The sequence below is a fragment of the Centroberyx gerrardi genome, chromosome 6 (assembly GCF_048128805.1).
Source record: "Centroberyx gerrardi isolate f3 chromosome 6, fCenGer3.hap1.cur.20231027, whole genome shotgun sequence".
Lineage (NCBI taxonomy): Eukaryota > Metazoa > Chordata > Actinopteri > Beryciformes > Berycidae > Centroberyx > Centroberyx gerrardi.
Window position 1 is genome coordinate 5,514,728 of NC_136002.1, and position 25,600 is coordinate 5,540,327.

Sequence of the window (25,600 nt, forward strand, 5' to 3'; positions counted from 1 at the left end):
TGCAAGGCACTGTATGCATGTCACATTCTCATTAGGGGCTGAGCCCCCCTAAAGGTCTGATCCTAGAATCGCCCCTGGGTTCCAGCACCTTCGGTGCTTGGACCCCTAATAATAATGATAATCATACTAATAATAGAACCACATCAAGGCTGATCAGACCTTTTTCCTATTCCTGTCCTGTTTTTTCTGCGATCCAGACTAGCACCACACCAGAGCAGGAGTACCATGATTCCAGGAATCCACACTATGAGAATGGGGAACACACTCTGTCTTTGGTCCAACCCTCTACACCTGATACTAAATCAGTCAGCTCCCTGGAGGTGAAGACGCAGGAGAAACCACTTCCCTGCAGTGGAGAACAGAACATCTCCATCCAGTACACTATAGCTGGAGAGACCCAGGGCTCTGTGAATGTGATGTATCTGGTGAGTGGTGTATGATGTATTTCTCAACTTGTCATCAGTTCTCTCCAGTGGCGGCTGGTGACTGAAAAAATTGGGGAGGACACGAGGAAAACCAACCCACCACGTCATTTTATTTCACACCAGTTGGCTACTTACCTCTACTTTCTTATGTTTAACGAAAAATTAAGCAGTAAAACAATGGCTTACCAGATTTCTTAAAAGCAATTTAACAAATTTCTTCTATCCTGTAGTTTCCAGGTTAAACCTGCTATAAGCGATTTCAGACCCTGTAACCAATCCTGAAACTAATGTGTGCTACGTGGAGATTTCCGTGAGACGTAATGATATAAACAAATAGCCACACACGCGGGCCAGCTGTGTTGTGAAAGGCGGCCCGAGTAATGGTGAATCGATAAAGCGAGTGAGTAAATGTTTTCAACTAGTAAACTTGCTACCTACCTCTTCACTTGTCATTGTGGGACATGTAACCTTCAGCGGGAGAAAAATCTGGCAAAGCAAGACTGGTAACCGGCGATATTACTCCGTAGGTATATTTATTTTAGTCATTAGCCTTTATGCACGGTTTGTTCTTAAGAGCTTCCATCGCTGTGTGTGTTTACAAAATGTGTTGCGGTTTCTGTCACCCTCTAGTGGTCAGAAAAAATCACTTAGTGTAGCTTTAACCATACAGGCCTAATGCAGAAGAGAGTATTTATCAAGTATTTAGAGTATTTATCAAGGATGTGAAATGTAAGAAGAAGCAGGCCAGCTCTAGAAGACTGTTCAACACAACAACTGATCACACCTTAGCTTGTAAGCCGTTAAGATCTGATGCCATAACGGAGGTGCTGTCATAAATTTGTGCAATGCATGGGATTAACACATCTCTGTTTAGTCTCATTTTTAAAATTGTAATTTGCTCTCTGCAAACAAGCTCCCTCGTCAGTCAACTCGTTGATGGGTGCCCGACCAAATAGCTTCTGCCTACTATTAGCGCCGATATGATCAACACACTTGACATGCCTTTTCGTGGCCCTATCTAACTTCTTAAATTCACAAAATCCTTAAGCAACCAAGTGTTGAATTTAGCTTTAGGGTTCCCCATCAGAAGGCATGGCCAACAATACAATCTGTTAGTCGTGGGATTGCCCATTAGCCAAGGATATCTCTCATACCAGACCAAATTCAGCTTGGAATCCTTCTGGTGACCTGATTTAGCATTTTTCATCATGGTTACCTGTGGAGTTGGTCTTCCAGCAGTCTTGATCCTCATCTTTGCTGCGTAATCCAAACCATGGAATGGTTGTGACAATAAATAATCCACAAGATTCTCTTCTCCATCCCACTCTCAGTGACCCCTCACTCACGTTGCCGTTAATTGCCTCGTTAGCAGCACTACTCACCTGCAAATCCATTTTTGCTGTTAGCTGAGTAGTGCTTCCAAACAAAAGTTTGTTGTAGCACTTGCTACTTGGGCTGCTACAACTAGCTAGCAAGCTAACTGTTAGCTTGCATTAGTAGTTGGCTAACACAAGTAGCTAGCTACTACTCATATAAAAAGGATGAAAGTAATTAAGAAAAAAACGGAAATTTGGACTCCACTGGAAATGCCTAAATAGAATTTAAAAAAGAAAAAGGTATTTAAAAGTATTTAGCAATTTCCATGTTATAATTTATTTTGTAATCTGCTATCAACTGCTTTACAGTTCGCCACACTACAATACAGTGGTAGAGAATTGAAGATGAAACTTGGAAATCATTCACTGGAGCAACGCGATGTCAATATTGCATTCTGGTTGTTTGGTAAGGGAGGACGTCCTCCCTTGAAGCACCATTTTATGTGTTTTGGCCAATAAGAGATTAGCAGGGAAAAAATGTAGTACATTGAATTGATATAAGAAAACCCGCCCTAACGGAGGACAGCAAGAGTCCGTCCTCCTCTGTCACCCACACCACCACTTCAGACTGCCCTTTCCCCTCTTGTCTGCGGGTGTCGCTGTTGAACCATTTTAATCAGAATTTCAATAGTTGAGATTTTCCAAAGAGATAGATAAATATTTCATAGATTTTGTAATGGTTTATTTCAACCAATTACTTTTTTCATATTTTGATCTCCCTCTCGCCTCTCAAAAACTAGAGGAGGAGCATCCTCCTCTGCCTCTATGGACCAGCCTCCTCTGGCACTGTCCTACACAGATAAGGGCAAGGCTGGGAAGGTTACTTACTACTCAAAATAGGCTTAATAACACATTACTGGTTTCTGACTTAAAGGAATACATCAGGTTTTTGGTACATTGACCCGTTGGTCAATTATACCTGTTAAGTGATGAGAGCATAGACACCAAAATCATTGTGTCCCTGGTAATCGTTGGCTCCAGTGCTCCATGCTAACACTTTAGCATGAACTATGTTGAGTGATGGCATGATAGACAGAATAATAACATTGAGCTTTTAGTAATAATAATAATAATAAATATAGCCGCAAGCGGCGATTGAGGGGTCCAAGCACAATTTGATAAGACAGACAGATGGACAAAACATTACAGAAGGTAGAAAGACACACACAAAAACACTGACATGTTGTGAAGTTCAGACATGCAGTCTAACACCGGCTTTTGTGTTGGCCCGTGACTTCTGTCAAGTTAATCTTTTCATTGCAATCACATTACTGGAGTTGTTCACAACTGCCAAACTTTCTATTATTTGTCCTTGATGACTAATGACTTTGGAAAGGACAAATATGGATTTGATTCTGCAACCTTCCACATGAAAGGCCGATGCTTTACCTACTGAGCCAAACACCTGTTAAAGGTTTAGTGAGGAGAAACTAACTAAAGGGAGAAGTAGTGTGATACAGCAACCTATGATTGACAGACTGACAGTGCTAATCACTTTATAGAACATTGTAGTGCTCTCCATTAACAAATAAAACAATAGTAAGTCACATGGGCCAGAAAACTGCTGCTGCACTGATCTCCGTGGGTTGAAAGGTCTGGCCACACCCCAATCAGTGATGACATTCAGGTATTTTGCCATTGACAGATGATGTCAAACACCTGCTTTGAGTTTTCTGCACTGTGTGATTCAGTGTTGATGTACTTTTTATGAAACTTCAAAATCGTCACAGTTCATCAGGGGCTTGGACTCACAACCTTGTGGTCCAAAGACCTGAGCTTTACCACTCTGCCAACTTCCACTTTGGTGTGTGTCACATTGTCAATTTATCAAACTATTTGCAGCTACACATTTCCATCTACTGTGCGCTCAGTTTTCAAGATATCATTATAATTTTTGGGCTGTTTACTAATTAAGGTATGGCGATTTCAAAAATCATGTTGTTTTCCTGTAACGTACGGTTTAGGAGGACAACACTGTGGGATCACAGTCAGTTTTTGCTATAAACAGAGGAGGGCGACGTCAGAATCGGGGGTAGGTACCAGTGTACGAAAGATTTATCTCACTTCAGCCGACATGTTCTGATAATTTCAGGTCTCTAGGACATACGGCTGATTTTTAATGAATTTTTGAAGTTGTGACTTTAAGACCAATGAAGTTTTGGTTATTATGCAATAAGCCACGCCCACTTTCATCAATAGGGCAGAGCGGGGTGAGTTGAGCCAGTTTTTACTTGAGGCGTCTTTAAAGTGATGGCATGACAGTAATGTCTCCAACTAAAATATGTACATATATTTCAGGATGTGGTGCATCCCTGGGAATAATCACTTTGGATCTAAAATAAACAGTTTTCAAAATATGACTTTCCAAAAAAAAGTGGTCTCTTGGTTCAACTTGCCCCTGATGAGGGGTAAGTTGAGCCTAGGGAGAGGATAAGTTGAGCCACATGGGGGTAAATTGTGCCATTGATTATGTTGAAGTAAAACTGAACATTTTCACCTCATATAATGCTATATCAAAGCAAGACAAATTAAATACCAAATTACTTCTTAAAGGTTTTATTTAAAGATAAAGTTTACAACTTCAAAGGCCAATTTTCTTCAACAAGGCCTATTTAAAATTTTCAACAAAATCGACTGCAATTCTCCTCACAGAACCGGGCTACTACTCAACATCCCACTTGTCAATGCTGCAGGGGAATATGAACTTCTGCTCCCTTCTGGCTGTTCCACCGAGTTTTTGCAGTTTGGGTAGTTTCTTGAGCACATCACCTCTAGGGATGAGTCCTTCATCATTCTCTTTGAATGTGAAGGTGGGCTTTCCATCCACAGAACTCCCACGACTTCGCCTCAGAAACTTTGCACTGATGTCAGCGCCCTCAACCATCTCCACCAATCCAATGTAATTATAGGATTTGTTTTTACCTGCAAAGTTCACAATGATGAAGTCACCAGCAGACAGATTCTTGTCACCATCATCATCATTCAGGTCATCTTCTGAACTATCATAGTCAGTGGTGTCATTAAGCGAAATGTTTATGTCACTTTCTTCTGAGCTACTGTAGACAACAGTTTTCTTCTTGGTTTTGATTTGTTTTGACCCTTTCAGAGCCTTTTTCTTCTCTTTTTCAGTCTTTTTCTTCTCTTTTTCAGTCTTTTTATTTTCTCTGTCATTGTGTGCCTTCTCCAGCTCCAGCTTTTCTGGTGTGTCGGTCAATATTTTTGTTTTTACTTTCTTCCTTTTCATTCTAGGTTGCTGTGGATTTAGGGAAGGGAAGTATGTCTCCTGGGGACACATACCCCAAATGGGCAGGAGAACCAGTATCATCACTTACGGACGAGTGTTCAGGCTTCATGATTCTGTTTAATGGTTCAGGCAGAGTAGCAGGTGGCTCCTCTGGGTCTGGAACTGCTGATGAGCAATCAGGACTCATGGCATAGGTTGATGGTACAGGCAGGTCAGCACTGTTGGATGGCTCCTCGGGGTTTGGCCTGTCTGTGACCATGAATGGGGCATAATCTTCATCTGGAAAAATATCCCTGTTGAACGGGAATATGCCTGTCACTTTGAATCCTGAGATGATGTTCCTTGGTGTCATTGCTGACATGAATGCTTCCTTCACAAGTCCTGGAATGTCATATATTGTTGCGGTTTTACCAGGGTTTGTACGCATCCAACCATCCATGGCTCTATTGTAGTAGGTCTTCAGTGGTCCATAGACTGTTTTGTCTAAGCGTTGTAAGCGATGGGAGGTGTGAGGTGGCAGAGTGAGCATGACAACACCATTTTCCTTTGCAGTTTTCACAGCCTTCAGTGAAATCTCTGTTACAATCTGCTTGGGTGTCTGCACCGTCGTAACACCAGTTTCATCCATGTTATAGATCATGTGTGGAGGGAAGTTATACCTGAAATGAGATTCAAAATGAGTGCTGTTAATCAGAGAAGCTTAAAGCAGTTTGAGGTTGCAGATTTAGTCAGTTAATGTCAGTCATAATGTTACCTGTCCATCACTGAAGTGAGGTTATCAAAGAACTCCCCCACATTGTGCCTATTAAAGGCAGTGGCTCTTCCGAGAGTGGTTGCTTCAGGAGTGCGGCATGACAGATGGTGGCGCACCCTAAAACTCATGAACCAATCACGTCCTAGAAAAGGTTAAAAGTTGATTAGCCTATATGGTCATCTTTTTATTTATCCTTTATTGAACCATTGCAGTTTACATTGAGATTTACATAACAAGTTAAAGCTATAATCTCTAAATAAATGCCCAATTTGGTACTTTTTTTTTACTGGCGTAGCTATTTTTAACAATAGTCATTAAACATAGTCTTTTTGTGTGCGCTTCTCTATATGCTAGCCACAAGGTGATGGTGGGCATTTCCTGGGAAAATAATTATTAATATTCCCTATTTTTATAAATGCACACTTAGACTAACCTGCTTTTTCCTCTCTGATCCAGCTTGCAGGGACATCAATGCCATTTCGTCGTGCCAACTCAAATGCCAGTTCACGACATTTCATGGCACTTAGACCGTGAAACATTGCAGCTAGATTTTTTATATGGTCTGCCAGCTCTGTCTCAATTTCTTCATCGAAGACTTGATTGGCATGTCCTGTTCTCTTATACCCTGTTCTTTTTACTTCTCCTAGTTGTTTCATATCCATGTATCGCTTTAAAGTCATCCTGTCGATCTTCATGTCCCTTGCCACCTGACGTATGGACTTCCCATTCTGTACCTCTCCCACTGCTCTGTCCAAATCCACAAGAGGAGTTGAAGCCCTGTCTGTCTTGCGTTTATAGAAGCGTGGCATGATGGTTTTTGGTCTAAAATTCAAAATGTCACATCATTTCGGTGATAAAATGTAAGAATGCAATGTAGAATTACAGTAAAATAATACTTAAATAATAATCATAAGTGGGGGCGAGTTGAGCCACTGGCTCAGCTTCCCCCAGGCGTTTTGGCTCAAATTACCCCACCCCCGCCATTTTAACAAACTTGTATCATCCAGCAGTTTAGAGCTAACATCATGCTAACAGTATAGCCTCATATTGTAACTTCCTAAAGCACCAACACATGTGTGAGATTTTTTCAAACTTGTCTGTAATTGTTCAGACACAAGAATCATGACTCCTTGAACGTAAAAAAAACACTTTGAACGGCAAAAAACAGTTTTTTGAACTTAAATGTGCTTACCACTTATTCCATGGGCCTCTTTCCATCACAGGGTGAGTAAAATGGATGACTCTTCAAAAATGTGTGGTCACATGACCAATTTTGTCTATGGTTGCCTAGAAACAAGGGGTGGCTCAACTTCCCCACAGGCTCAAATCACCCCGCTCTCCCCTAATGACCAAATTTCATGGATCGACTTGGACATCATCCTAGAACATGTGTAAAAATTTTCATAAAAATCTATGCAGTCAATTATAAGATATGAACTTTTTGCATTTGTAGCGCCCACTAGTGGTAGAGCTGAAAATACTTTTGTGGGTGTGTTCACGCAACACTTCTCAACATGTGTTTCAAATTTTGACTTAATTAGATGAATGGTTAATGAGTTATGGGCAATTTAGTGTTATGGCGTGTTTCGTTAAACGTTTATTGGTCGATAAAAGCCAGACCATTTGACCTATCAATTTATACAACTTTGAAAGAGGACGGTCCCAAGATTCTGCACACACAAGTTTCGTGTGAATCGGATGAACGGCCTAGGAGGAGTAGCGAAAAAAGAGTTTTGGACAAAATTCTTAATGGCGGAAAATATAGTCAGACGCTAATGGGTGCGGTATGCAGATGCGGAATGACCCAAGGAATCCAGTGGAAAAGGAAATTTGATTCTACGACCTACGGTTCAGAAGTTATAGGCCAAAACGTAAAGTTGCTTGTTATAGCGCCACCATCTGGTCGACATGGGTGAATGGCCTTGCCTGAGTAGTGGGGGGCCATAGGAACCCACCTGCCAAATGTGGTTGCTCTGGGACTTACGGTTTCTGAGCTGCACATACTTTTAGCGGAGAAAAATAATAATAATAAGAAGAATCCTTACAACTACAATAGGGTTCCAGCACCTTCGGTGCTTGGACCCCTAATAATAATAATAATAATGATAATGATAATAATAAAGTTGTCTTAAAATGGCTTGTAGGTTCATATATTTTTAAAATGAAATATCATTAATGCAATACAGTTGATGCCAGGTTTATTTTTGGAACTACTTCAGGTGAACAACCATGTATTCATCCACCGACAGTGATTTTTAGCTGTACAGTCTCCCATTGCTCGCTGTAGCTGTTGCCAACTTCCTAACTTTGTCCCTAGATTTAACATATTTTCAGACCCCATGGTGACTTTATTTCTCAAAAGTGACTAGACACCATGAGGAACAATGGTAACGTTTTGACTCTCTTTGATTCTCTCACCAATTTGTCTCTCCAGATCTTATCCAGAGGAGCCATTGTCAAGCAAGGACTCTTAATGGCTGAAGTGCATGATGATCCAGGTAACTAAAGACGGTGGTTTGATGATGAGGTCAGGGATGAACTTTCCATAAAGGACCAATCTGCTCTGTAGAAACACTTTCGCCCCACTGTTAGTTTTGATTGTGTTTTGACTAATTACATTAATTCTTTTTAAGAGTATTCTTCGGCATTTTGCTTTATTTGATAGTCACAGAAGAGAGAGACAGGAAAGATGGGACAGAGGCCCCAGAAATTTTTCACTTTAAAATGGTGGCCTGAGCTTTTGATTCAGTGACTGACAGTTTGTGACAGCTAGATATGGATTTTACATGTACTTGGAGTCTGTAAAAGGTTTGTGTATGACAGGTCAAACTCCTCAAAAAATACAGCTTACCAAATGAATTTTGGATTGGAGCGTAAAAGTTACTGATCTACAGATGTATGTGAATAATGATTAGTATCAGATCAGGTTTGATGACACAGGTTGGTTTGCTGTTTCAGTGACTGAGGGCGAGGTGTCCTTCATGTTGGAAGTGTCTCCAGAGATGGCACCACTGGTCCAGGTTCTGGCATACACAATCCTCCCCAGTGAGACTGTGATCGCCCACAGCGCTGACTTCTCCACCGAGAAATGCTTCAGTCACAAGGTCAGTGTGAGAAGAGAAAAGTCTGGATTGTCAAATTTGGTATTAGACTGATAAATCGGTTCCCTAATCAGGCCGATATTTGGCCTTTTATAAAAATTAATTAGACACTGGCCAGTCAGTGTTGTCCACCTCTGATCTGATAGATATGATGCAGTTTGATTTTATATTCTTGTAGAATTGATCAATACTACACTGGTTGTTTATGGGAACCTGAATTGACTGTAAGAATGCATTAAAGTAGTTTGATTCCTGAAATCAGTGAGATGAATAATCATGATTAATAACTGTGATCCCAATATTTAGTAAAAATAGTCAGGATTATCCTTTTTGTTCATAATTGTGAAGCCCTGTATACATATGACTATATATACAAATATATAATACATGTAATATATCAGCTATCGCTCCAATCCAAAAATATTAGTATAATCCTTCAAAATCCATATCTAGTCAGATTATCAAATATTGTAATTTGTATTTGTCAGGTTATTATGGTGAAATGGTTTGTAGCTGAGGTGAGGTGACTAAACAGAGTATCAATGGTTTACAGGTCATAGCTCTAAGGTGAAGGTGGTGTGTCTCTGTGTGTGTGTGTGTGTGTGTGTGTGTGTGTGTGTGTGTGTGTCAGGTGTCGCTGGAGTTTTCTCCGACCTCAGCCGTCCCAGGAGAGGAAAACACCCTGCAGCTGTCGGCCCAGGCAGGCTCCCTGTGCGGCCTCAGCGCTGTTGACCAGAGCGTCCTCATCAAGGAGCCAGAGAGGAAGCTGGATGCAGACAAGGTAACAGCTGGAATCAAAAACAAGAGTTTGTATAGATCATTTACTTTGTTTTAGTCTCATCGTCATGATTCTCTGCATCCTCATCATCATCATCAATCGTCTAGAGGTTATAGAAACGGGTTTGTAGCCTGAAGGTTGCTGGTTCAAGTCCCTTGAATGTGTTTATGGTGAGTGAATGAGTGAGTTAAGTAAATGAGTTAAGCCCAATGTCCACCAGATGCAGCACGGAAGCAGAACGGCCAGGGCACGGGATCGGAACGGCTCTGGAACGGAAGGCAATGTACACCACACGCGTTTGATTGGGTCGTATGCATCATCCGCAAGTCAATAAAGTGCATTTCCATGCTTGTTAGACGCAAGCGGATCCGGGAAAAATAGACCAGACGCGGAAAAAGAATGGAGTGGCCCAAACTGCCGTGCGGGTTCCGGACGGCTTCCGTGCCGCTACCGCAACGCATCTGCACCCGGTGGACATTGCAGCACTGATTCTCACGGGCGCGAGTCTGTTCCGGCACACGCACAGCTTCCGTGCCAGAGCCGTACCACATCTGGTGGACATTGGACTTAACGCTCTCCCCTCCCTCAATGATTACTGCTGATATGCCCTTGAGCAAGGCACTGAACCCCCAACTGCTCCAGTGGAGCTGCCCAGTATCAGAATCAGTTGTATTGGCCAAGTATCTACAGTACAGTGTAGTATGTACATTCAACTTGATCGGTTGCTCAGGTAGATCACATTAAGCATAACACATTATAAAACAACATATTATAAAAGGATATCAAAAAATTTAAATAGAACATTTTCTATAGAGTATGCACATAGTCTCTGTTACAGACTGACTGATTGCACTGATAGGAATCTAGGAAGTCAGTAATAGAAACAAGACTAAGAGTCTATCAGCTCCATTACATTTTGTGGAAGTGTCCCTTTCCAAATGGGAAATTGTAATTGTAATTGTCCCTGCCGGGAATCAAACTCCGTTCTCCTGATTGAGAGTCTGCGATGTAACTCCCTGCTGCACACTTTCACCCACGTGACCAAAAGTAGTGAACAGAGCGACCGACCGATATTGCGATCCTTAGAGCACCTGCTCTGTACAGATCTAGAGAATATTGCAAGAAGACCGAAGGCTGTGGTTGTACTGGGCAGCTCCCATTGTGAATGTGTGGAACTATGAATGTGAAGCAGAGACTCACTGGAAAAGACCATGGTGCTCAGCTGACTTTCCCTGGATAAAAAAAGATAAGAAAGAACACAATTGTTTATTAATAAATTCCACAACATATTTATATATATTTTATCATGTTAATCTAGAACTTTACCATTTACCACGAGTCAAAGTCATGAATTTCAGTTTATATTGAGTTCTGAGGAAGTATTTCAGAATTTAAAGCATGTAAGTAGGATGAATCCCACTGTAGGGATACACCTCAAAGATAGAGGCTGTTTTTGGAGATCAGAGGTTTTGATAGCTATACTTCTGAAGCAGTATCATCCACATCTCATTATACAAGAGTAGTCAGTCAGTCAGTGCTATAAAACAATGGACACTTTTTATAACAATTTATATATTTGACCCTGGTTTCTTTTCAGATATTTGAGTTGTTGCCTGTGAAGAAAACATCCTTTATTCCATACGAGGTTGAAGATGCTGTATCATGTTTGCATGTGAGACCAAAAAGATGCATTTTACCAAACCCTGAACATGATGAGAGAGACGATGCTTACACAGTTTTCCAGGTACCTTTTATGCCACATTTTCCATATTAACTGTTGAAAGTATAATTCGTAAACAGAATTGCAACTATCAAATGGCTAACAATATGGACACTACAGTATGGACACAACTTTGCAGTGACATCTATAAATGTTGTTGGTTTATCTAGAATTTGGGACTGAAGATGGTGACAAATTTGTTGATCAGAATACCTTCGTGTCTCAAGTTTAAGGGAAGAGAATACTTTTATGGCCGCCATGGTGAGGTTTTCTTTCTTTTGCTCTATCCAGTGAAGTATGGTGAATATTAACCAGCATAAATCAGTTCACTGTATTATTGTTGCCTTCTTCTCATTGAATACTGTCTGTTTTTTTCAGGCATCTACCCAGAAATGATGTATGGCATGTTTCCTCAATCCGTAGACAGCATAGTTCCTATACCTGCGTTACCTCCACCGATAGAGACAGTCCGCACTTTCTTCCCCGAGACTTGGATATGGGACCTTGTGGAAGTCGGGTGAGCTACTGTCACAAGCCTCGCGACATGATGTGATTTGTAGGCCCACCGTCTTAACCAAAAGGGTTCTGCACAGCACCAGAAAAATGTTCTGTATAGTAACATGCTCAAATGATTCTACATAGACCCTTTATGGTGCTGTAAAGAACCATTTAAAGGAATAGTTCACCCAAAAATGAAAATTCTGTCATCATCTACTCACCCTCATGCCAGTTGAAACACAGGTGAAGTTTGTCCAGCACAACTCCATAGCAGCCTCCTCCAAAACAACTGAAGTCAGTGGGGACCAGTTCTTCAGAGTTCCAAAAAGATATATATATATCTATATTTACACCATAATTTAGTGCAAATCTTAACTACAGCTGATTGATTTGCAACAAATAATGGTGAATAGGTCTTTCTATTCACAGTGTGATTGTTTGGCTATTTTTGTTTTGGAACTCTAAAGAACAGGTCCCCATTGACTTCAGTTGTTTAGGAGAAGGCTGCTACGAAGTTGTGCTGGCAACCTCCCTGTGTGTTATATGGACTAACAAATTTCACCTGTGTTTAATGTGGCATGAGGGTGAGTAGATGGTGACAGAATTTTCATTTTTGGGTGAACTATTCCTTTAAGAACCACAATTTGAAAAGAACTTTGTAAAAATCACACTACATTCTTTATTCTAATTTGCCAGTTATTTTATTTCAGTTTCAATTTCAAGTCAGATGTTTGTTTTAACCATTACAGTGTTATATACAACCATTACCCAAACCATTGTTCCCACGATGAACACTCTTTTTCTGTGTGCACTAATGCTGCGGTCCCAACTTGTTGGTCAAAGTGACAACCTCGCTGCATTCCGGTGGTCCAGCTGGGAAAAACCAGGGCAGAAACATGGACGTCCACAAAATTTTATTTGCCCAACATAAAATACTGTTCCCCATGCAACAGCTAATATTATGTCAGTGATATAAGCTAGCTAGTTTGAGTAGAACTTGTCCAAGTTTCCCACTTTCTATTGCATTTTTCCGAGTAGGAAGTAGAAATTTCTGACTTTCCAACATCTCTGGACTGCAGTATCTGTGACAATTTCGCCTTCACACAGGATATTTCTGTGTCACTGATTACTGCACTATTAAGTAATTAGTGCAATTAATCAGATAATGAAGTGCTTTTCTTTCATCGACCTGCATTGTTTTTCTTTGACAAATCTGAATTATGCATATTTGTCTCCTCGACAATCCAGTTAACCTACAGATCTGTGTTTCTCTGTCCCTGTTAATCCAGAGAGTCTGGATCGAAGGACAGCCATATGTCCATGATAGCTAGCTAGTTTGCAAAGAACATTAGAAACTGTGCATTTCAAATTTATGTTAAACCATTTACTACACTGGTGTTTTGATAGGGTAATTTCATGCAATGCTGAAAATCTAACTTAAGTGTATTTTCAGGATTATAAACATGTTAAAAATAATGTTGTGCTGACAGTGTATCTGATCACAGATTGCTCTATTATTGTGTAATTGTGCAATTAATCAAAGGAGGAAGTGCTTTTCGTTCATCTACCTGCAGTGTTTTTCTCTGACAAATTGCATAACAAATGCAAATATGCATAACAAAGAGGTATGCATATTTGTCCCCTCAACAGTCCAGTTAACCTACAGTATCTGTGTGTCTCTCTGTACCTGTTAATCCAGAGTGTCTGGATCGAAGGATGTGGCCCTGATTGTCCCAGACACCATCACCACCTGGGAGACGGAGGCTTTCTGCTTGTCCCCTGAGGGTTTTGGTCTGGCTCCTCGTAAAGAGCTCACTGTCTTCCAGCCCTTCTTCCTGGAGCTCAGCCTGCCCTACTCCATCATCCGGGGGGAGGAGTTTGAGCTGAAGGCAACCGTCTTCAACTATCTGCCCAGTTGCATCATGGTAATGAATGGTTAAGTCAATCTTCCCTGACAGGTTGACCACAATTACACCACAATGTTATTGGGGTTAGATATTTTGTCAATATTGGTCTTTTATTAAAAATACTGGGATATCCAAACTGATGGTGACACAGTTTGTTTTATTACATATTTATTGATTACATATAATTGATCAATACTACACTTCTGGGTTTAATGGATAGTTTTAGTGTCACATGGTCTAAATGACGTTTCAGTCTTCTGGGGAAGAATACTGAATACTTTTCATTTTCTTTCTTTTCTGGACATTTTTGGCACAAGTTCAAATTTAAATGATCTTGAATATTGGCGTGAAATATAGACTATCAACAACTTAAATCCAAAAGATATCCATTGATATCAGCCTTCAAAATCCCATATTGGTCAAACCCTAGGTATTATGCTCACTTTATCGGAGGGAAATGTATTCATACCAATGCAATTGTCAATAATTGTTCTTGTTTCAGGTTTGGCTGTCCACACAGAGGGCTGCATTTCCATAATTTGTTTTTCCTATAGTTTTCCAGTTTAAAGTTAACTATGTCTCTCTTGGACAGATCATTGTGCTCCCAGCCGCCTCCTCAGATTACACCCTCACCCCCCTCTCTGCTGACCAGTACACATCCTGTCTGTGTGCCAATGAACGCAAGACCCTCAGCTGGACGATGGCCCCCTCCATCTTAGGTGAGAGCCAAACCTTCATCTATTCAATTTCAGTCAATTTATGCTTTTAGCTAACACTTACTGTGTGAACAGACAGCAAGTGAGGCAAAATCTTGCCTTGTTTCAGGTTTGATGACACAACTTGACACAACAGTCAGTGCTGTGGTCCCAGCCATTATGAATAGTGTTTTTGGTTGACATCTTTCTATAGTCTAGGGCTGACCCGAATGCTTCGAAGCTTCTACTGTTGCCATGGTAATCGACGTCCAAATCGGTATTTGAATGCTCTGTTTTTTTTCCGTTTTTTTTTAATTTATTATATATGCACATTATTCATTATTAGGGGTGTCATGATTTCGATTCTAAATCGAAAATCGATCGAAATGAGCGTTCAATTTCGACCTTCGAAATCACAAGCAGGTTCGCAATTCTCCCAGTACTTTTTTTCTCTCCACTCCTGCCTACTTGCATGCGTCTGAAGAAAAAAAACAACATTTCAATGACGACACAGCGTAGCTGCTAGAGAGCGCCCGTTCTATATTTCACTATAGCGCCCAAGAGCGCCCGTCATTTTTAAATCGTTTAAAATGTACCAAAAACTGAAAATCAAGTTATCAGCTTTGTTTTATATATACACTTCAAGTTGTCATCGATGAACCGGAACCGGAAAATACTGTATATCTGGTGACACTGAGACTTTGATTTTCCCTGGGTTTAGTCGTCCTCCACCGGTAAAAATGGCTTCGCCGGCTAAGCGTCACGCTTTTAAATCCTTCTGGAAGCTGTCAGATTGTGCTGTGAGACAGAACCTGACCCGCCGTATGTAGTGGAAAGTTACGAAGACATTGTGAGTTGAAGTCTTTTGATTGAAATCGCTTGTTCTTGCTCGATAAAACATGACACAAGATCACCTTCACTAAACAGCGGGACGTACCTGGCTCTCACCGCCAGAGACGGACGCTGTTTTCCGGGAGGCAGTGTGCCGAAGAGTCGGTAGGGAGGACTGGCCGGGTTGCAGCGACTTTTATCCATATAAGTTTGGCGACTTTTTCCATATTTGTTTGGCGACTATTATTGTCTGATCTTATTACTGTGTGGGCTGAAGCGCTGGAGGTTTTGTATGTATTTTGAAAGCTTATCGTTAGCCAAGATAGGAAGGATCTGTTTTGTTGTCATACATACTGTGTGTAGCGGCTATCGTAAAAGGTTTATTAGCCGCTGAGAGGCTAAGTAGGGGAGGCTATCTGTCAGACTCGTTGGTTCCAATCAAACACCTTGACTCGGCGGCTGAGTTTTGAGTGTTAATTGTGTGCAGTCCGTAGCATCAAACAATGCGATATGCATACTTGAAACATGCCGGTTTTGGTATAGAAAACAAAGCGTAAAACGTACGGTCAACAGAAAATAAGGACTCCCCACTCACCCCCTCTCTGCCCTAACCAGACTGACTGATTAACAAAACAGGTGATATCTCTTCCTACCAACACACACCCCCCCCCACGTCATGCCCCAAATTACCGTAAGTGACGGTGAAGCAGTGTGAACACAACACAAACACTTACATGGCTCCTACATTCCGGCCCCTAATTATTATAACAATAATAATTACACAATAACACATAGGCTATAGGAGACAAGAAAAACAATCAAAGAAACTTAATCTGGTATCTCTTCTTTGAAATATTCCTTCTAGGCCAGAGGTTACTAGCACTTAGCCTAGGTTGAGAGTGATCTTTACCACCACGTCATGTCAAGTAAGTGTAGGTAAGTCAAGTCATGTCAGGTCTGTAGTATCCATCAGCACTCCTCTGTCTCTTGAAGAAGACAAATCTTGGTGACAGGCCTGTCCAGACAACCGGTTTGCGTCTTGATCTTTACTTGACGTACAAGTCCTCTCCTGTCTGGAACAGCTGCCACAAGCTTCCCTGTGATCCATGAATTACGAGGTGCTGAATCATCAACTATGAGCACTATATCTCCATGGATGAAGTTACGTTTGATACTAGACCATTTCTGACGTTCTTGTAATTGTGGTAGGTACTCCTTAATCCATCTCTTCCAGAACAAATCAGACATGTATTGAACTTGTTTCCATCTACGACGAGCACAGACATCCTCTTTCTGAAACAGTCCAGGTGGCAAACATGGCTTGGTTCTGAGAAGCAGTAGGTGGTTAGGAGTTAACGCCTCTAAATCATTAGGATCGGTGGATGCTTTGGTAATAGGTCGGCTATTAAGGATAGCCTCCACTTCACAGAGCACTGTGTAGAGACCTTCCTCATCAAGGTTTTGTGCCTTCAGAGTAGAGTTGAGGACCTTCCGCACTGACCGAATCAACCTCTCCCATGCTCCACCATGATGTGAACCAGTTGGAGGATTAAAGATCCACTTGATTGCCTTCTGCAGAAGTACGTCACTGATCTGTTCAAGATTCCATCCTTCAATGGCCTTCTTCAGTTCACGCTCTGCGCCGACAAAGTTAGTACCATTGTCTGAGCGTAGCTCTTTGACTTGTCCACGCCTCGCTATGAAACGCCGTAAAGCATTGATGAAAGAGTCTGTGTCCAATAATGCTGCCACTTCAATGTGTATCGCTCGAATAGATAGGCATGTGAAGATAACACCGTATCTTTTCACTAGGCTCCTTCCACGCTTAACCTCAAACAGACCAAAACAATCCACTCCGACAAAGGTAAACGGGGGCTCATCAGGTGAAACCCTGTTGTGCGGCAAGTCTGCCATTTGCTGTTGGCCTGGAGCTCCATGTAACCGCTGACAGACTGTACATTTAGATAGGATCTTTCTTACAGCCACACTGGCACCGGGGATCCAATATTGCTGGCGCAGTCTTGATAGCATGTGGTTCCTACCACCATGACCCACTTCCTGATGTACGTGTCGAAGAATGAGGTCTGAGATGTTGAGATCCTTAGCCAGTATGACTGGATGTTTGGATTCCTCAGGCATAGCAGCCCTACTGAGACGTCCACCAACTCTCAAGATGCCGTCTTCAAGTACTGGGTTGAGCTTGTATATATGACTACTCTTTTTAACATTCTCTCCCTTCTGGAGGCTGGAGAATTCTTCTGGGAATGTTCTCCTTTGACAAGATCTGATTATCTCCAGCTCAGCTTCTCCAAGCTCCTTTACTGAGAGACAATCACGATGCATTTTATTCTTGACACTCTGCGTCTCTTTCTCTATAGCATCCCTTTGTTGACTCTGGTCTGTCCCAGACTGAGCCAGATAAGCAACAATCTTCCTCCTCTTCTGACTGAGACTCAAAAGCAGATTCTTGAATCTCAAGATCCAGCCCATCACCCTCTTCAGACGAGTGCAGGAGGAGGTAAGCTTACTCAGGTGAGTCACTATATCCACTTCCTCCTTAGCCTGAACAGCATTGGCAGAAATGGTCCCTTTGACCTCACGATCATCAGAATCTGGGAGTACTCTCAGAGCATCTGGGTTAACAGGCCAATCCTCCTCTGGTTGCTTGAGAAATTGAGGACCTGATATCCAGATTGTGTTCTTCATGAATGACTCCACCTTGGCTCCTCTGGAGGCGAGGTCTGCAGGGTTGCTTGAGGTATTAACATATCTCCATTGAGATGCATGAGATACGCTGAGAATCTCTAAGACCCTGTTGGCTGCAAAGGTTCGGAATCTAGACGTTTCATTTTTGATATACTTCAACACTGAAGTACACTGAACAAAAATATAAACGCTCCCATGTTTTTGCTCCCATTTTTCATGAGTTGAAATAAAAGATCTAAGACTTTTTCTATGCACATAAAAGGCTTATTTCTCTCAAATTTTGTTCACAAATTTGTTTAAATCCGTGTTAGTGAGCACTCCTCCTTTGCCAAGATAATCCATCCACCTGACTGGTGTGGCATATCAAGATGCTGATTAAACAGCATGATTATTGCACAGGTGTGCCTTGGGCTGGTCACAATAAAAGGCCACTCTAAAATGTGCAGTTTTTATCACACAACACAATGCCACAGATGTCGCAAGTTTTGAGGGAGCGTGCAATTGGCATGCTGACTGCAGGAATGTCCACCAGAGCTGTTGCCCGTGAATTGAATGTTCATTTCACTACCATAAGCCGTCTCCAATGTCGTTTCAGAGAATTTGGCAGTACATCCAACTGGCCTCACAACCGCAGACCACGTGTAACCACGCCAGCCCAGGACCTCCACATCAGGCTTCTTCACTTGCAAGATCATCTGAGACCAGCCACCCGGACAGCTGATGCAACAGTTGATTTGCAAAACCAAATAATTTCTGCACAAACTGTCAGACACTCTCAGGGAAGCTCATCTGCGTGCTCGTCGTCCTCACCAGGGTCTTGACCTGACTGCAGTTCGTCGTCGTAACCGACTTGAGTGGGCAAATGCTCACCTTCGATGGCGTCTGGCACTTTGGAGAAGTGTTCTCTTCACAGATGAGTCCCGGTTTTCACTGTACCGGGCAGATGGCAGACAGCGTGTATGGCGTTGTGTGGGCGAGCGGTTTGCTGATGTCAACGTTGTGAACAGAGTGCCCCATGGTGGCGGTGGGGTTATGGTATGGGCAGGCATAGGCTACGGACAACGAACACAGGCGCATTTTATTGATGGCAATTTGTATGCACAGAGATACCGTGACGAGATCCTGAGGCCCATTGTCGTTCCATTCATCCACCGCCATCACCTCATGTTGCAGCATGATAATGCACGGCCCCGTGTTGCAAGGATCTGTACACAATTCCTGGAAGCTGAAAACATCCCAGTTCTTGCATGGCCTGCATACTCACCAGACATGTCACCCATTGAGCATGTTTGGGATGCTCTGGATCGGCGTGTACGACAGCGTGTTCCGATTCCTGCCAATATCCAGCAACTTCGCTCAGCCATTGAAGAGGAGTGGACCAACACTCCACAGGCCACAATCAACAACCTGATCAACTCTATGCGAAGGAGATGTGTCGCACTGCATGAGGCAAATGGTGGTCACACCAGATACTGACTGGTTTTCAAAAAATGCATATCTGTAGCCCTAGTCATGTGAGATCCATAGTTCAGTGCCTAACAAATGTCTTTTTTCAAGATAAAACTGCACATTTTAGAGTGGCCTTTTATTGTGACCAGCCCAAGGCACACGTGTGCAATAATCATGCTGTTTAATCAGCATCTTGATATGCCACACCTGTCAGGTGGATGGATTATCTTGGCAAAGGAGAAGTGCTCACTAACACGGATTTAAACAAATTTGTGAACAAAATTTGAGAGAAATAAGCCTTTTATGTGCATAGAAAAAGTCTTAGATCTTTTATTTCAACTCATGAAAAATGGGAGCAAAAACAAAAGTGTTGCGTTTATATTTTTGTTCAGTATACTATCAGTCCAAAACACTGAGTCGAGAAGCTGCATTTGTAGCTCCTTCCTCCATAGCTTGTCCATACGAGCTGCTACCATGGCAGCTGTAAGCTCCATGCGAGGGATGGTAATCTGCTTTAAAGATGCCACCCTGGCCTTGCCTATAACAAAAGCACTGTGCAGCTGGGAGCGGGCATTACATGACAGCAAATAGGTGACTGTGCCGTAGCCATTTTCACTCTCATCTGCAAAGTGGTGCAACTGTGCAGAAGTTACTTCACCAAAGTCCACAGGCTTTAAACATCTGGTGACCTTGAAGTCTTCCAGCAGATGGATCTCTTGAACCCAGTCCGTCCACTCTTGAGCTATAGGTGTTGGTATTTTGTCGTCCCACCCAAGCTCTTTCCTGCACAGATCCTGCAGAATTTTCTTGGCCGTGAGGACCACAGGGCAAAGGATTCCAAGAGGATCATAGATTGAACTGACAGTGGAGAGGATCCCCCTACGTGTCATAGGTCTGTCTTGAATCACTATCTTGAACTTAAAGGTGTCAGAATGAACACACCACTGCACACCCAATGCTCTTTCCACCGGAAGTGTATCATGATCCAAGTTCATATCTTTAACCTCTTTTGCCCTCTGCTCCTCAGGTATTGCAGCCAGCACGTGACGACTGTTGCTTATCCACTTTGTTAGCAGGAAGCCCCCTTTGGCACAAATGGCTCGAAGATCATGATAGAGATATACTGCCTCCTGCTCAGAAGCCACTGATGCAAGGCAGTCATCCACATAAAAACTGTTCAGAACAGTATCGACCACTTGTTGGCTGAAGAGCTCTTTGTTGTCTTCTGCACACTTCCTGAGAGCAAAATTTGCGCAACTCGGGGATGAAGTTGCCCCAAACAAATGGACAACCATCCTGTACTCCTCCATGTGCTGACTGAAGTCTCCATTGGGCCACCAAAGAAACCTCAACAGGTCTGCGTTTTCAGTTGGTACTCGCACCTGATGGAACATGGCCTCAATGTCTGCCATCAGAGCAACAGCCTCCTTTCGGAATCTGGTCATGACTCCAACCAAAGTGCTGGTTAAGTCAGGCCCTTGTAGAAGTTGTGCTTTATCCCTTGGAATGTTGCTCCACAGTCGAAGACAACCTGGATTTTTCTTTTCTTGGGATGGTAGACACCACGGTGCGGAATATACCACACTTTGCCGTCACTGCGTTCGAGGTCTTCATCTGGCACTCTCTCAGCATAGCCCCGTGATATGAGGTCATTCATGAAGGCAGTGTAGTCCACACGAAATGATTCATCTCGGTGAAACCTCCTCTTCAGGTTCAGGGCACGCTGCTCTGCAACTCTGCGGTTGTTCGGCATGCTTACCTCCCTTTTCTTTAAAGGTAAAGCGATGCAATAATGGTCATCCACAAGCTTGGTAGACTTCTTGGCCATATCCATGAACTGGCAGTCCTCCCTTGATGGTCCCAGTTGTTCATCATGACTACACTCAGGGAAGTCTGCTTTATACTGCTGTTTCCACAGTTCATCCAATCTCACTACAGAAATTCTATTGATGGTGATCTCATGTTGTTCACCAGAAGCTGCAGCACTGCTGTCTCCGCCAAGAGGTCCATTCACAGTCCATCCCAGCATAGTCTTGATAGCATATGGCCCATCATCAACACTCCGGATGACTTCTAATGGCTCCAATGCTTTGGGCACATCCAATCCAATCAGAAGCTCAACATCTGAATTGATCTCAGGTAGATGCACATGTTTCAGGTGAGGCCACCTAAGCAGGTCTTCCTGTCGTGGAATGTTACCTCTGTTCACAGGCATTTTCTTCTGTGTGAAGATACCAGGTAGCTCACAATACTGGTCACTGTCCAATCCAGCCACCTCCAAGTCTGAGACAATGCAGCTCTCCACAACCTTTTCTTGACCCATGGTGCGCAAGAGAATCCTTGTTTTCCTCCCTGAGAGATTCAGCCTGTTCATCAGACCCACTGTGCAGAATGATGCTGAACTCCCTTGGTCTAGGAAAGCATAAGTCTCCACTACTTTATGCCCCTTCTTGGACTTAACTTGCACTGGAACAATGGAGAGTTTACAATCTTGATCACCGGCCCCAGTAAGACCACTGGTTTGCACTGCAACCAGAGTGCTGCCCACTGCTGCGTCTGAGTTGATCTTAGCTTGCTCTGTCTCTGCTCTTTCCTTCTGGTGGATGTGAAGCATACTAGGGTGTTTGGAACCACATGCTTTACATGAGAGACGCTTCCTACAGTCCTTACTGATGTGCCCAGTACACAAGCAGCCAAAACAGACTCCATTTTCTTTCAGGAAGGCAATCTTCTCATTGTGAGCTCTCTTCTCCAATAGAGAACACCACTCCAATGTGTGTCCACCTTTGCAGTACAGGCAAGCAGTTTTTCCTGATGAGCTTCTCTCCTTCACTCTGATTTCAGTTTGAGCCTTTCCTTCCATGGTAGCAACAGTAGTAGCAAAGCTACTCCCCTTGGGTTTCAAGCGAGGCTGAGTGTGTGTTTTGCCTCTATCTTTGTTCACTGTTGATGTTGGGGCATCCTGTATATCCCCAAATATGCAATCTTCACCTGCCTCTCGATGAAATCCACAATGTTCACAAAAGTAGCCCTGCGGTGGTGCTTCTCTTGAATTTCACAAGCTACTGTTCTCCACCTGTCTCTCAGCTTGTAGGGCAGTTTCTTGATTACTGTAAGCATGTTGACCGGCATATCCAACTCGCACATGTAATGAACCTCCTCCATGGCATTACACCATCCTCTCAAAAACAGACTGTATGCTTTCAGAGCCTTCACATCCTCAGACCGAATTGGTAGCCATGAGAGAGACTTTTCCACATAGGCCGATGCAATTCTCTGTTCATTTCCAAAATGCTCCTGCAGTAAATCCTTGGCCTTGTTATATCCTCTGTCTGCAGCCATATGCTGACAACTTCTGATAAGCTCCCTTGGCTGCCCCCTAGTGTACTGTTCCAGGAAATGCAGGCAGTCTCTTGCATTGTCAGTCTTTTCCTCTATGCTGTGTTCAAAGGCTCTCATAAAGGTGTGGTACTGCAGGGGATCTCCGTCAAAAATTTGTATCTTTCTAATTGGCAGGGAAGAGAGATATTGCTGCCGCACCAGCAAAGCTGTTATTTCATTTTGTTTCTCCATTATGGAAAAAACATAGTTCTCTTCTTTGTCACCGGCAATGATGGCAGGAATGCGAGCATCTCTATGCTGAGACTGTGGAGGTGCTACGACATCTGATTTTGAGCTCTGTGACATATACTGGATTGTTTCTGACTGAACACCTGCAGCCATTTTCCTCTCTTTTGGCCTTGTGCCTATCACATGGGAGTCAGCAATTCCACTGTCTGGGAGGGTTTTCCCATATTTTCCAAGTCGGTGTGGAATGAATGAATCTGCATCAGCATTGAAAGTGTGACCCCTTTTCTCAAAGTAAAAATCCATGCCATTGGACTTGCGAGATGCAGAGCTGTGTACAACAGATCCACCAGAGGCTCTTAAAACATTCACTTTAGCCACAGATGCTGCTATTTCCACTTCAAGTTCAAATTTTTCCTTTTGTTTCCTTAGCTGCACCTCTTGCTCCTCAAGAGCATGCTTGTCCTTCAGCATCCTTTGGCGGGCTAGGAGGGCAGAGGCATTTCAGCCTCTGCCTTGATACGGGCAGATGAAGTTGTGGAAACACTGGACCTTGATCCATGCCTTCTACTGCTAGTATTTGAAACACTGTCACATGGCTTTATTTCATCCAGTGTCTCAACAGGTAGAGCATTGTGTTCCTTGTTCAGTGGAGAATCATAATCATGAGAATCAGGCTCATCTGCTACTTCCAAGCTGTGAAGGTTTCCATGAGGCCTTTCATCGTCAGGTGCCTTAGCAGTGTTTTCATTACTCTGTTGGTGTGGTCTCCCAGTTTCAAAAATCCATTGCTTTACATCCTTCATAAATCCTTGGTTATATTTATTGATGCTTATGAACCACACATTTTGTTTTTCCTGTTCCACAGAGGGAATTAAAGGCATCAATGACTCATGCAATGACATGCTATCCTTAGACAGCTGCAACATATTTTCTAGCTGGGATTGCACTTGTGAAGCATTGTCATCATTTTTCATTGACCCCCGCTTCAAGCAATTAAATTGGCTGTCCGATGAGGAAAAGGAACAGGTGTACAAGGAGGTGACCACGTTGGCTGAGCACCTGGTCATATATGAACAAGAGGAGGCATCGACAGTTGATGAAGAGGAAGGAGACGTTGCGTCGGCTGCACCGAAAAACAGGCAAAAGACTGATAAAGAGCGAGAAATGGAGCTCCTCCTGTCCATGGACGACGATAGAGAAGCATCCGAAGGAGAAGCGACTGTCACAGCAAGGAAGGAACTGGAGGTCTTTTTAAAAGACAGGTCGAAACCTGATCCCGGTCCTCTTGAGTGGTGGAGACGAAATGCGGACCGTTATCTGTGGCTGGCAACTGTAGCGAAGCGCTTGCTTTGCATCCCTGCCTCATCAACCCCTTCAGAGCGCATATTTTCTAAAGTTGGCTTTATTGTAAGCAAAACTAGAAATTCCCTGTTGCCAAAGAATGTGGACACGTTGGTCTTCCTGTCACACAACCTAAAGCGGATTGAGCAGTAGGAGGCCCATGTCAAAGCTCCAGGTAGGCTAGTTTGTGTGAAGGCTTGAATAGACCACAGGAGCTGTAATTGTCACGTGTGTGGAGAAACTTGGGGCTGGGCCCAAACGCAGACCAGCACATAGAACTGGGGTTACGTAAAAGGTTTTAATGGGAAACTGAGGCAAAGTACAAAACAAAGCAGGGAATCCAAAAAGGCAAAAACTCAACGAGGCTGACAGGCAAAAGGCAAAAACTAAACAAACAAGGAGTCCAAGGCTGGCAGGTAGTTAAGAAAAGACTTACTAAACAAACACAGGGAGTCAGGGCAGGTAACCAGGCAAGGAACACACCACGTAACAAAATGACAAACTGACAACACACACTGAAAAACACAACCTATATATACACAGACAGGGACTAATGACACACAAGGAACAGCTGGCAGGAGGGGAGAGAGTCCGGGAGCCAATAGGCTGGAAACAGGCAGGTGAAGGGGAAACAAAGAAACAGGGCTAACGAGGGTGATGCAGGGCAGGTGCGGAGGGAAGGAGCACAGAAGGGAGGAAAGTCCAAGGGCATCTAGTGGCTGGCAGGAGGATGGCAGGACTGGGGAGTGAAAGGAGTGGTGACCAGGACACAGGGGCAGATCATGGCAGACACAAGGGCTAGGGCTGAGAGGGCAGACACAAGGGCTAGGGCTGAGAGGGGCAGATCATGGCAGACAGGGGCAGATCATGACAGTAATTTATAAATAGGCCTACACAGTTGGCACGGCCCAGGTTTTTTCTTCCTTTCTTTTCCCCCCATGTACAGCCTACTGCTCCCGACAGACAAATCTTGACTTGTATTTTCTATCCCGGATTTCGTTTTGATTGGCTAAGGCTGTAATGTATTTAGTTTGAGTTAAGAGGCATCCGATTTTATTTTTTGATGTTTTTCATGTGTAGCCTATTTATTTTGCTTTTATTTGATATTTCGTTAGGCTGTAATTATATTATTTGATTAAGATTCTATGAATAGGTCTACACTGACAAGGGCACAATTTATTTTTTATTTTTTCATGTGCAACCCA

At 42.9% G+C, this 25,600-nt stretch overlaps 1 protein-coding gene across 1 annotated transcript in view; it reads left to right on the forward strand.

Moving 5' to 3' along the window:
* The window catches only part of LOC139915453 (alpha-2-macroglobulin-like), a 49,036-nt gene that overhangs the window by 10,753 nt on the left and 12,683 nt on the right, over nt 1-25,600 (forward strand). The window contains exons 12-20 of the mRNA XM_078284236.1: nt 198-425; nt 8,234-8,297; nt 8,758-8,903; nt 9,532-9,681; nt 11,276-11,422; nt 11,569-11,659; nt 11,777-11,915; nt 13,596-13,821; nt 14,396-14,522. Coding sequence (XP_078140362.1) covers nt 198-425; nt 8,234-8,297; nt 8,758-8,903; nt 9,532-9,681; nt 11,276-11,422; nt 11,569-11,659; nt 11,777-11,915; nt 13,596-13,821; nt 14,396-14,522 — 1,318 coding nt within the window. The remainder of the gene's footprint in view (nt 1-197; nt 426-8,233; nt 8,298-8,757; nt 8,904-9,531; nt 9,682-11,275; nt 11,423-11,568; nt 11,660-11,776; nt 11,916-13,595; nt 13,822-14,395; nt 14,523-25,600) is intronic.